General features: G+C 39.5%; 1 protein-coding gene across 1 annotated transcript; it reads left to right on the forward strand.

Moving 5' to 3' along the window:
- The first annotated feature begins 11,863 nt into the window (after nucleotides 1-11,863).
- LOC131649457 (uncharacterized) lies at nucleotides 11,864-13,132 on the forward strand. Its single transcript, XM_058919218.1, has 2 exons — nucleotides 11,864-12,164; nucleotides 12,252-13,132. Exons 1-2 carry the CDS (start codon nucleotides 11,864-11,866, stop codon nucleotides 13,130-13,132), a joined length of 1,182 nt encoding a protein of 393 aa, XP_058775201.1.
- Nucleotides 13,133-13,719: the final 587 nt, after the last annotated feature.

The raw sequence follows: 13,719 nt of genomic DNA on the forward strand, positions 1-13,719 counted from the left end.
CATGTACTGTCTTAGTCGGCGAGCTGCCCAAGCTAAGGCACAACAAGTTTTTTCAAGTAGTGAGTATCTTGTTTCACAATCGGCAAACTTTTTGCTAAGATAGTAGATTGCGTGCTCCTTTCGGCCGGATTCGTCATGTTGTCCTAGTACACACCCCATTGAGTCTTCTAACACAGTTAGGTACATTATCAGAGGTCTGCCTTCCACAGGTGGCAACAAGATTGGAGGTTTTTGGAGATATTCTTTGATTTTGTCAAAGGCTAACTGGCATTTGTCATTCCACCTTTCCACTTGATCTTTCTTCAACAGTTTGAAGATCGGCACACAAGTAGTAGTCATGTGGGCAATAAACCGGGCGATGTAATTTAGACGTCCCAAGAATCCTCTGACTTGTTTCTCGGTACGAGGTATAGGCATTTCTTGAATGGCTTTAACCTTGGCGGGATCAACCTCAATACCTTTGCTGCTGACGATGAAACCTAAGAGTTTGCCGGATCTTACTCCAAAGGTACACTTATTTGGGTTCAGTCGCAACTTGTATTTCTTGAGTCTGTCGAACAACTTGTGTAAATGACCCAAATGTTCTTCCTCGGTGTTGGATTTTGCAATCATGTCATCGACATACACCTCTATTTCTTGATGAATCATATCATGAAATAGCGCTACCATTGCACGTTGATAGGTTGCTCCTGCGTTTTTCAGACCAAAGGGCATTACTTTGTAACAAAAGGTTCCCCAGGGTGTTGTGAAGGTTGTTTTTTCCATGTCTTCGGGTGCCATCTTGATTTGATTGTACCCTGAGAATCCGTCCATAAAGGAAAATACCTTGCATTGTGCGGTATTGTCAACCAGTACATCGATGTGTGGTAAAGGGAAATCATCTTTGGGGCTTGCCCGGTTCAGATCTCTGTAGTCCACGCACATTCTGACTTTCCCGTCTTTTTTAGGTACAGGGACGATGTTAGCTATCCAAGGAGGATAACTTACAACTTTTAGGAATCCGGCATTGAACTGTTTTTCAACCTCGTCTTTGATCTTTTTTGACATATCAGGCCTACTCCTTCGTAGTTTCTGTTTGACTGGAGTGCTACCTTCTTTGATTGGCAGGCGATGAACTACAATGTCCGTGTCAAGGCCTGGCATATCTTCATAGGACCAGGCGAATATCTCGACGTAGTCTCACAGCATTTGAATCAGTCTTTGCTTGATGCTGTGTTCTAAATCAGCCCCTATTTTGACCTCTTTCTTTTCTTCGTTGCTGCCCAAGTTGATGACCTCAATTGGCTCCTCGTGAGGCTGTATGGCCTTGTCTTCTTGTTCTAGCAGCCTTGCAAGTTCTCTTGGCACTTCACAATCTTCCTCACTTTCGTCCTCAGTTTGGTAGATCGGACTTTCAAAGTCATGACGGGCAATAGCAGAATCGTTGTTGACTGGATCCAGAGTGTATGTGAATCTGCAAGTTAGTTATGTGAGTGTGTGTGAAGAAAAAAAACATAGCTATTTGAAAGCGAAGAAAGAAGGAAAAAGGATCACAAAATTTAAATATGCAAGCGTCCCATGATTTTATTGAATGCACATGATCATGATATGATAAGCCCTTATAGAAGGACCGGTGTGCTAAGGCACACGGCTTTCAAGCTCATGGTTCGATTGTTCAGGAACCATTTTTATCTTTGCACAATATACACAAAGAAAACAGGAAATGGCATTTACTCCTGGTCAAAGGAGATCACATCCTCAGCTTTCCAGTTGTTCAATCCACTGTTGTGAGCAGGGAGTACCCAGCTGTTCCAGTTGTAGTTGTCTTTTTCATCTTCCACGGCATTGATTTCATTAGTGGGAAAATGAGCCGGTGATCCTTCGGGATAAGGGATATACTCTACTGGATACGAGAGCCCAGGCTGAGATATCTCTGTTGGCTGAGCGAGATGCTCGATAAGGCCGTCCCATGAAGTCGGGATGATGTTTTGAATAGAGACTTGTGCATCCTGATGAGGAGTGTATTCTGGCAGAAAGCAACCCTCGTTATTTGGTATTTTCCTGGCTTCTTCGAAAGCGAAATTGTCATCGTAATGTTCATCCCATCCAGTTGGGACAATGTCCTCCATAGCAATTTGTGAGCTTGGAGGAGCGGAGTATTTCACCATATAGTCATATTTGCCGCTGGGTTCTCCTAGCGTGTCCCATACTTCTTTGGGTGGATTTTGATATTGCTCAGTGACGGGACTTGTGAAACTTTCGTCATTTCCAATTTGATCACCCCATCCAGTCGGGGTAAGGTCTTCCATAGCAGTATAAGAATTCTGAGGTGCAGCATACTGATAATTGTACCCGCCGTTTGGTTCTCCCACAGCATCCCACATTCCCATGGAAATAGGTGGAATTTCATCTGGATATGGCTGAATGACATGGTTCATGAACACTCCTTCATCTTCAATAGCGTTTACTTCTTGGCTGACAAAGTGTGACATCAATCCTTCAGAACGAGGACTTTGATCATTCTCTTGATTTTCACTATCATAGCCAAGGCCTAGCTTGTCAGACTTGTAGGGTATATCGGGAAGCTGTCCCCATACTGTGCAATCACCCTGTTCAATCATGGCTTTGGCATCTTTGAGAGAAGCCATAGTTGTAGTTGGAGTAGCAGGAATATGCTTGGTGGTAGAGACATCTGGGGAGACCACCTCAAATGATTGGCATGGAGTTTCGATGAATTCGTCCTCCAACTCAACATATTTGGAATTGCTTAGGTGACTAACCACATATTCCTCTTCGCCATAGACTGTGACAATCTTTCCTTTTACTGGATATTTTAACTTCTGATGCAGGGTAGAAGTTACAGCGTTTGCCCCATGTATCCAAGGGCGTCCAAGTAAACAGGAGTAGGCTGGGTGAATTTCCATTACGTAAAAGATAGAATCGAAGATCTGAGAACCCACTCTGATTGGGAGATTCACTTTTCCGTATACCGTTCTGGTTGATCCGTCAAAGGCTCTTACCACAACATCACTTGGTTGTAACACAATTCCTTCGAAGTCAAGCTTTTCTAGTACTGTTTTTGGTAACACGTTCAGAGAAGAACCGTTATCTACTAGCACATGAGATAGAGTGGTGCCATTACATTCAATGGAGATATGTAAGGCTTTGTTGTGATTTTTTCCAGCAGGAGTTAGATCCACATCAGAGAAACCGAGACCATTGCTCACGGTTAGATTGGCAACACAATTCTCAAATTGGTCGACTGAGATCTCTTGAGGCACATGCGCAGCTTTCAGGAACTTCATCAGAGCTTTGGCATGAGCTTCTGAATATTTTAGCAGAGATAGCATTGAGATTTTTGAAGCGGTGTGCCCCAGTTGCTCAACAATATTGTAATCACTCTTGCAGATGATTTTCAATATTTCCTCCATTTCTTGCTTTGATGGATCCTTAGCGGTGATCTCCACCGGGGTTTGAACTTGTTCAACTTGTGGCTCTTTGCCTCGAGCGTTGACATTTTGATTAGGAACTGGGACTCGGACTGGACCAGCAGCAACATTTGGAGAAATTTCTGGTGAAAAGATTCTTCCACTTCTCGTGATCTTGCTGGTACCCACAATATTACTCACAGTTGGAGTAGTTAACTTTGCGGCCTCTTCAGTCGAGGTACCCTGCTTAACTCCATGAACGTAAACATTAGTGTCATATCCCCATGGGACAGCTTTGTCTGAGGAGTATGGAAATGGAGTTGGACTAGCAATGACTACTGATGCCACTTTGAGTGTAGCAGAAATTTTGAATGGAGCCTTGGCAGAGATTTTGAATGGTAAGCTGGAGATCACTGAGGCATCCTCTATTCTCATCCCGTTTGCAAAGACTTTGCACAGCACGTCCATAGAAGGGAGCCTCTCAAACATAATGATACGGCGATCCATCCATTTTTGAATTCCTATCCTCAGATTTTCACAACCATTGGGCAGGCAGGAGCAGTAAAAGCAGTCGGGGTCACATCCTGGGAAGTAACCAGCTCGGATTAGCTTTCCTTTGACTTCGCAGAGTGGAGTTGATAATTCGTTCACATCATAGATGTAAACAGTGTCCAGGATAGCGTTGACAGTTTTGTCATGCTTTGGCATAGGTGCCGTGATGACATTTGGAGTTTCTGGAGGATCGAACTCAATTTCCCCAGCATCTATCATATCTTGTATTTTATTTTTCAGGGCCCAGCAGTGATCTGCGTCATGTCCTGGAAAGTTTGAGTGATAGGCACATGTCGCATCAGGGCGATAATTCGGAGAGGAAGTGTTGACATTCTTTGGAGGACCTCTTAAGGTGATCAGATCTGCTTTTAGCAAGTGCTGCAATGCCTGAGAGATTGGCATGTTGATTCTGGTGAAATTTCTTCTTGGTGCATCTGGTCGATGCGTATATTTTGGCTGTTGATCTTTTTGAGGTGCAGATGTGGAGATCAGAACTGCCCCTATAGATTGATGTTGCTCACTTTTGCGACTTTTCTGAATTTGTGTTGTATTGACCTCACTTCTCCCGCTGATGGGCCTTTTGTAGTACCAGAGGTGGAACCTATTTGAATTTTTCCATTTTGAATGCCACTTTCGACACGTTCTCCGGTCAGTATCAGGTCAGTGAAACCTGATGATGAGCTTCCCAGCAAATGGCTATAGAAAGGGCCAGTTAAAGTGCCCATGAACATGTCAACTAGTTCGCGATCAGATAAGGGTGGTTGAACCCTTCCAGCCATATCTCTCCACTTTTGTGCATATCCTTTGAAACTTTCTTTTGGGCCCATAGACATGCCCCTTAGTTGAGTACGGGTCGGCGCAAGATCAGCATTGTATTGGTACTGTTTGTAAAAAGCAGTAGCTAATTCTTCCCAAGTATGAACCTTGGTATTTTCCAGCTGGTAGTACCACTCGAGTTGTGTACCCGACAGACTTTCTTGGAAGAAGTGAATCCACAATTTGTTATCTGTTGTATGAGGTTGTATCTTCCTCACATAGGATCTCAGATGTAGTTTCGGGCAAGAAACTCCATCATATTTTGCAAAGACAGGAACTTTGAATTTTGGAGGGATAACAACATCCGAGATGAGCCCTAGATCATTGAAATCTAAGCCAGGTATTGTTTGTATCTCCATAGCTTTCATACGGTCTTCCAGCTGTTGGTATTTGTCATCATCCGGTTCGTCCCCAGAATGATCATTTTCTTCATTTGAAGAGAGAGAGGGTTTAGCAGAACCCTGGTTGCTTTGATTGTCTTCTTGTTCATCATCACCGACTGTTTCAGGGATCGGTGGCTTTTTGAACTTTTTGACTGGGATTTTGATCTTCCTTTTCAGGTGACTCACGCCTACAGATCCTTTGGGCTTCTTTTTCTTCTTGATTATCAGGGCTTTCAGTTCTTGTTGCCCCTTTGCCAGTTCCAGAATTGCCACTTGAACTTGGGCATTCTGTGCTTCGAGATTCTTGATGCTCATTTCAGATTCCATCTCTTCTGACTGAAATAAACAGCGAGAAGATGAGAAATCCGTCATGTGAACCTGTTATGCAATGTGTATGACTGGATGCCATGTGTATGCAATGTATGAAATGTATGTGCAATGTATATGAATGCAATGTATGAAATGTATATGCAATGCATGAAGTGAAATGTGTGTGCAATGTTTCAAGGATCTTAGAGTTTAGATTTGTTAAAGAAGAAACAAACGTTAGTTAATCAATTTATTTCTTTTTTTTTTTGCTTCTTTTTTCTTTGCCTCATTTGGGCTTACAAGACAGAAATAAAATAAATGATCCTTCAGGTCTCCCGTGGACGCTTTCTCTTTGCCCCCAGGAATGTGTTGATCTGCTGTTCTTCTTGAAGCTGTCCGGTGAGCTCCAATATCCTTCTCTCATAGTCTTGACAGTATGATTTGAAGGTGTCTCTTTCCTCTTTGAGTTGAACCCAAGATTTTTGCAACTCTTCTAGGTCAGTTGGCATGTCCGGGTGTAGAATAACTTGAGGTTCATATCCTCCGACCTCTGGTTCAATAGTCATAGGTAGAACAGCAGGATATGGCATAAGGAGTTTCTGAGCATGAGTGCGGACCCATCTGAGGTAGGGTTCCATAGGAATAGAATTCCATTGCCCCAGAGTTTTGCTTTCTATTCTATAGACACTGCCCCATGCATGTATGAACCTTCGTCGGTGTCTATGAGAATCATTCTCGTAATCAAACACAATGCCATGGATAATCATGTCATGAGGACCGTTGCTTCTTGCATATCCGAATTGGCGTAGAGCTAAAGAGGGATTGTAAGTGATGCCTCCTTTGATGCCAAGGAGTGGCACATTAGGATACTCTCCACAATGATCAATGATAGTGATGTCTCTTTGAAAGAAGTTGTTCCACCGGATATCTGAATGAGACAAAGACATAATCCTGCGAGACCATTGCATTCTTTGTTCATTTCTCAACACTGATCGGGGAAGATGAAATGTAAACCACCTAGCCAGTAGTGGTATACAGCACATGAGAGTTCCTCGTTTCTTCATGGTACGAGTGTGTAGAGAATGTAGAATGTCTCCCAGCAATGTTGGTACCGGGTTACGGATTAGGAAAAGGTTGATGATGTGTACACTTATGAACTGGTCGGGATTTGGGAATAAAACCAAACCATAGATCAAAAGGGCCATAACCTCCTCAAAAGCTGGATAACTTTTGTTTTCTAGCAGTAGTCGAGCCTTTTCCAACAAGAACTTGGCAAGCAAACCCTTAACTCCACTCTTTGTTTCCCAATTGGACTCGATTTCTGATTTTCGCAGATGTAAAGCGGCAGCAATGACTTCAGGTTTTGGAATCCTTTCTAAACCAGTGAAAGGTAATTGATCTCGAATAGGTAATCCCATTAGTTCAGAGAATTCTTCCAAAGTGGGTACCAACTGGTAATCAGGAAAGGTAAAGCAATGATGTTCAGGGTCAAAGAACTGGAACAGGACCCGTATCATGTCTTCTTCAAATTTTGAGGTAACCAAATGGAGTAGGTGACCATGCCTTTCAGTGAATTGAACATTCCTGGGGAATTCTGACACTAAGTCTTTTAGTTCAGATGGTACCGTTGAGATGTTGATTCGGATGTAATCTCGAGTGGCGGGAGCCATTACCTGCAAAAACAAAGGTAAACTCTTTGATCCTTGAAGTGTTTGGTGCAAAAATGATATGCTTATGATGCAAACATGTGGCACACAAAGACAAATCAAACAATAGCCTTAGGTTTAAAGGCTTGCATGGAGCTGATAGGTGATACCCTCCCCAATGAAGTTGAGTTGGTTAAAACCTGTCCTAGAATAGTATTCGGGTTCTATGATCCTTGGAAGTAACATCTCAATACGGCGCTCGAGCGGCCGATCAAAATATTCCTCGAGGATAACTAACTTCGATCAATTTCAAAGCTAGCCACTTAATAGGCCACAAGTCAAGTTCAACTAAAAAGGTTCTAAGACAAATTAGTGTTTAATGACATTTCGGAAGCCTAATATACTCCTTGATCGTTTTCAAGGGACATCAGTATAAACCAAAGTATCGCACTAACGATGACTACCAGATCAACCGTATCGGTACATGCCGTACAGTTTCCTTGGTCTATTGTCATATACTTAAGGTATCTCGAGATTCGGGTTAGAATCTTTCACACAAGCAAAATACCCCAACAAACCTTTGAAAAAATAGAGCAATCAAGTCAATCAATTGAAAACATCGAAGTGATCTATTCTCTTAAGGTAACCCCTTTTGAAAACATTTTGTTTTTGAAAGTATATTCCCCAGCAGAGTCGCCAGTTCTGTGGACCTCCGTTTTTTAATTCCGGGCCATACCTCTGTTCTGTAGAGATACGTGAACTGACTCTTTTTTATCGCTTAATGCTTTCGCATTTTTGAAAATTCACAGAGTCGCCACCGACCTTTTATTTTATCCAATTAAGGAAAGGTTTATAAAAGAAACAGAAAAAAGACCTTTAAGAAATTCTGGGTAAGGGGGTAGGTTATACAAAGGGAAGGTGTTAGCACCCTTTGTATCCATGGTTATCCATGGGCTCTTAAGTTTGCTTAGCTCACTTGTTTTTCGATCACTTTTCAATTGCTCTGAAATTGCTCATATGTGGTTTCAAATACCTTTGTAAATTGAATTTTGTAATGATCCGTGTGTGGATGTATACAAAATGCTTGTTTATCTTTCGAAAGATGTTTTGAAAAGAACGTTAACTTTGTAATAATCCGTGTTTGGATGTATACAAAGTATTGTCTTTTTTGAAAGTTTTGTTTTGAAAAACAACAGTGTATGAGAATTTTGTTTGTTTTGATTTTGAGCAAGCAAACTAGGAGGTCTACCCTGAGTTGTAAGGTCTTTATCCTATTTCCTTTAAAAATCTATCCTTTCACCGGATATAAACGCAAGGTTCGATTTTGTACTCAAAATAGTAGAATTTTGACTTTGATTTTGAAAAGAATGAGAAGGGATTTACCTTAAGAGGTGCAAGTGTGATTGTGATTGGATTCAGATATTTATCTTTGAAGTTAGTGATCTAACGGTTCAATTTTATCTTTGACATGCACGCAGTTTATATTTTGCTGGAAATTAAAATGCGGAAATGTAAAGTGCGGAAAGTAAATCTACGCTATTACATCGATTGTGCAGGAAATGTAAACTAGCCTATTTACATGAATTTGACATCCTATACATTTATCTAGGAATTTAAATTGCAAGAAAAATAAAAGGCATGTTTTTGGATTTTTTATGATTGATTTTAATTATAATTAATGCATGATTAATTAAATTAAAATGAAGAAAAAAGATGAAAATAGATTTAAACCTAGAAATTAAGTTTAAAATATGTACAAAATATTTGTTAATTAATTTTAAAACAAAACTAATTTTTTTGGAATTTTTGGAATTGATTTGAAATTGATTTAAGTTAATTAAAACATAATTATGCAAATAATTATACAAATAATTAAAACTTAAGGATAAAATTATTCAAAATATGTACAAAATTAGTTTATAATATGTAAACAATATTTAACATAAAGAACAATTGTTTTTATGATTTTTTTGATTGGTTAGAATAATTAAAAAGCAAATATATAAATATATACTAATTAATTATGCAAAATATTGAAATTTTGAAGAAAAATAAAATATTTTTATTTCAGAAAATAATATATTATTTTAGAAGTCTAAAAATATTTTTTGGGTATTTTTTGGATTTTTAAAAACTATTTTTAATTAATTTAACAAAGAAATTAAAATAAAATAGAAAATAAAAGGATACTGATCATGTGTGGTTGGATTGAGGGTCCATGATAAGGATTGTTTGATCTGGCGCGTTGGATGATTCATTAAATGAGATCAGATGGTCCAGAAATTGAGGCACGTGGTGATCAGTACACCTGCAAAGCACAGAATTAGAGGAAATTTTAAAAAGTACGCGCGCTGGCTGTCCAATGAGGTGGGGACACCTCATCATCTTCAACCTCTCGCTAGGGCCTTTTACAGCGCTTTTATGAAAGAGCACTGTAATTGATGAGCTTCAGACCTGCAAAATAACGAATAGGGGTAAACGTGCAAAGAAATTTGGCGCGATGGTACCATTCAACTCGTCTGATCCATACGAACCTAATGGTACTACTTAGAACCTCTAATTTTGCCTATTTCAGAAAGCCCTAATTTTGAGATGGAGAACCCTAAAATGGTAGTTTCGTGTATACGTGTTCAAACTCCAATTAAGTTTCCAGAAATGATCTACACCTCAAACCAAACTTAATTATATGTCTACATCTTGCTAAGCATGTGTGAATAACCAGATACAAGTTGATTTAGGTTCGAACAAATTATGACCTGTATAGCTCGATTTAGTGAGCTTCAAGGCTTGCAATTGATTGGGATACGTTTATTGATGTTCAAGGAAGGTGTTTGAATATTTATTTTGTATTGAAATGGACTAAAACTTAAAATTCGAATTCCAAGTTTCTTTGAAAATTACAAGTTGTTACAAGAGTGCTATATGCTTATGAATGCTACTGAATTCGTCCTCTCTATGTTACTGAAGCATGATAGTCTATATATAAGCATTGAGTGCTTAGAATTGAAGCTAAGAAGCATCTTAGTTGTCTTTGTGGAATTCTTGCATTTTTTATATTAAAAAGCTTTGAATTATTGACCAAGTCTTCTTGCCTTCAATGCACCTGCCTTTCTCTTCAATTCTCTGCAGAAAGATGAAGATTCCTTGGGTGAGTCATGCTTGGAAGTTAAGCTACCATTTATCCATCCATTTTCCTTTTAATTTTAATCTTAAAATAAGATAAAATCAAGCAAAAAATGAATAAAAATGGTGTGGGCTTAGTCTTGGTCGTGGGAGGCCCATAATAACATGAAATGATGTTTGAATGCTGAAAACTTGGCCCCATTTGGAAAAAATACATTTTTGAGCAATGTTGATTTCATGCATTTTCCCAAAATTTAGCCAACTTCAACAAGATGTAAATCCCTCAATTTTTGTCATATGAAGGAGATCTTGCACTTTTTGGAAACCTCAAAGAGTCCTCTAACCAATGTCTTTGGTCTCATGTCAAAATGATTTTTGATGCTCCTTGTGTATCCTTTTGAAAAAAGTGTCTTTTTGTTGACTTTGAAAATGACCTGTAATGTCTTTGATCATATTTTTCAAATGGTGAATCCAATGACCATGGGATCAATGGCATTTGAAAGATAATTGAACTTCCTTCAAAATAAACTTTGGTTTGAATTTTTTGGATGAAGGATGAGAGAGTTATGATCAGTCAAAGTTGAGTAAACTTTTCAGGCAAAAACCCTAATTTTGAATCTTAGGGTTTTGTTGATTTTTGATCTTCCCTTGATGAATTATGATCATCCAATGATCAAATGATGAATCCTTTGACAAAATATGGACTTTGACAAAAAATTTCATTTTTGACTGTCTGTTGACTTTTTGGGTCAAACGGGTCGTCTGTTGACTGTTTGAGTTGCTGACGGTGCGTCTGAGTGAATTGAAGTTTGAAAATTTGTATGATGGTACTTTGAGATATATGGATGTGTATGAAATCCATTTGAGCTCTCAAAAACTTGTTTCTCCTGTAAAAACAAGAAAACCCTAGTCAGGGACTGTTTATGTAGGAGACAGTTAAGCGTACCTGATTTTTGTGCAGTGTTGAGTCTCTGCTAATCGCGTGATATTCAGAAGACTTCTAGAACAAAAATCTTGGAATTTTGAATTGTGAAAGATTGATTTGATTGATGGTACAAAACACTGAGAATTGTACTGCCAGCAGTTTGGCTGTCAACTGACTGTCCAGGTATTGGTGTAGCAGTTAGAGTGAAAAATCAACAGTCAAAGTTAATTTTCTTTTTTGTTGTTTTTGTTTTTGTTTTATGTGAAAAATGAAAGTTTATTTATATGACTTGTTAAAAAAACACAGACATAATAAATAACTAATATTTACTGTATGCGGGCAAAATTACCGATAATAACCCTATTACCAGTACAGTCTGAGTTTCCTGATTCTGCGCCTGCAAAAAGATTTAACTCTGTACCAATTACGTCAGTACTATTTATCTGTAAATAAATAAATAGCATGTGTGAAGTAATAAATAGTATTTGGCGTTTGCGTAAGAATAAATTCAACTGCAAGCCAAATTACTGTATAAGAAAAATTCTAAAAACTAAGTATTTCATATGTCAGGATATTTGTTGAAATAAAAATCCATGATCATATGAGACTCTTAATTTTCAGATTGGAGTTTTCTTGAAAAAAGATGTGGGCAAATTTTGGGGTATAACACAGGGTATCTAAGGTTATTACTTTTCATCCAGGATGGCTAACAACGTGACCGCTACCAAAGAGGCTACTAAGCGTACATTCACCTGCAGTTTCTTCCGTGAGGATATGACACATCTGATTCAGTTGAGCACTTTAGTTACTGGGCATAACTTGGATGCGTTCAGAAAGACGTATGGCCATATTTTGCACATGTTGACTTCTCACATTGATGAATGGGCTCTATACACGCTTCTTCAGTTCTATGATTCTGTGCTACGCTGTTTCACCTTTCGAGACTATCAACTGGCTCCTACCCTTGAAGAGTATGCTGACATTCTCAAGATTAAGGTTCAACGTAAAATCCCTTTTGTGTGTGTACCTGAGAAGTGAAGAATAGACCGAATTGCTGGTGCTCTTTATTTGAGCATGAAGGACGTTACAGGTAACTGGAAGCCTAATGGTGGAACCCACGTATTCCATGTGAAATTTCTGATAAAGAAGGCCGACGCCCTTGCTGTTGAGAAGAAATGGAAAGAATTCAACACTCTCCTAGCCGTTATGATCTATGGTTTGGTGTTGTTCCCGAATATTCCAAATTTCGTCGATCTAACTGCTGTTTGTCTCTTCATGGATCAAAATCCTGTGCCCACTCTTTTAGCAGATACTTATTATACCATTCATTCCAAGTATGGGAAGAAAGGATCAGTTGGGGGTTGGTTACCGTTGCTATATGAGTGGTTCACTTCACACTTGCCTAAAATTGGGCCGTTTGTTACGACGAAAGACTCACAGAAATGGCCTCAAAGGATAATGAGGCTTACTGCAAACGACATTGTCTGGTGTCCTATCGGAATGGGCATAGAGGAAGTTATAACTAGTTGTGGCACTTTTGAAAATGTTCCCCTCATAGGAACGAGAGGTGTTATCAATTATAATCCTAAGCTAGCGCTACGTCAGCTGGGTTTTGCACTTAAAGACAAGCCTTTAGACAAAGAGATATTCGAATCCGTTTGCTTTGAGAAGGGAACTGATCCAGAGGGATTGAAAAAAGTAAGAAGCGCCTGGAATAGCATCCACACAGATGACCAGACTTCCCTAGGTGAGAAGAATGTCGTTGCCAACCAAGCCTATACAAATTGGGTCGAAGATAGAGTTAAAGATCGCCTGTTGCCTTTCCCGAAGGTTAACCCATTGTACGAGCAACCACCTGAGGTCCCAACTGCCACTATGCCTGCTGAGAATTGCATCCAAGCGAATATGGAAGGCACCCAGTTACATGAAAAGAGTTTTGACGCGCAACTAAAACATTATCTTGTGGATTAGAAAAGGGCTGAGATGACACACGAAGCCAAAATGCTGAAGGGAGGATCTTCCAGAGTTCAAAAGAGGGCTAGAACAGAAAAGGGTGAAAGAGATACTACTGTTGTTGTTGAGGATAACCAGAAAATCATAAAAAGGGCCATAAGAGAGGTAGAAGAGAAACTCAAGCGAGAATACAGAGAAGACCTGAAGGCTTATAAACTCAAGATAGAAATGGAGGCCAGAGCTGAAGTGAAGAGTCTGAAAAAGAAACTGGAAGAAGAGACCACCCAAAGAATAGAAGTTGAGACTCAGTTGAAAGGAAGTCACCTCCGTATCGCCCGACTAACAGAAGAGAATGCCAAGCTCAGAGATCAAATTATGGGTATGGAGAACACACCTGAGAAGGCTTATCTACAAAATGCAAAGGATGTGACGAACTTAGGGAGTGCTGCAAGAAGCTAGATGGGCAGTTATTTTGAAAGGACGTGCTGATCCAAAGCCTCGTCAAAGGAAGAGATAGGAAGGCAACCAAGATACTGTTTGATGAGACCAAGAAGTGGAGTGATGAGCACTTCAGACAAGGAGGACCTCTATTTTATACTCAGATG

This window comes from Vicia villosa, linkage group LG2, assembly GCF_029867415.1.
Source record: "Vicia villosa cultivar HV-30 ecotype Madison, WI linkage group LG2, Vvil1.0, whole genome shotgun sequence".
NCBI lineage: Eukaryota > Viridiplantae > Streptophyta > Magnoliopsida > Fabales > Fabaceae > Vicia > Vicia villosa.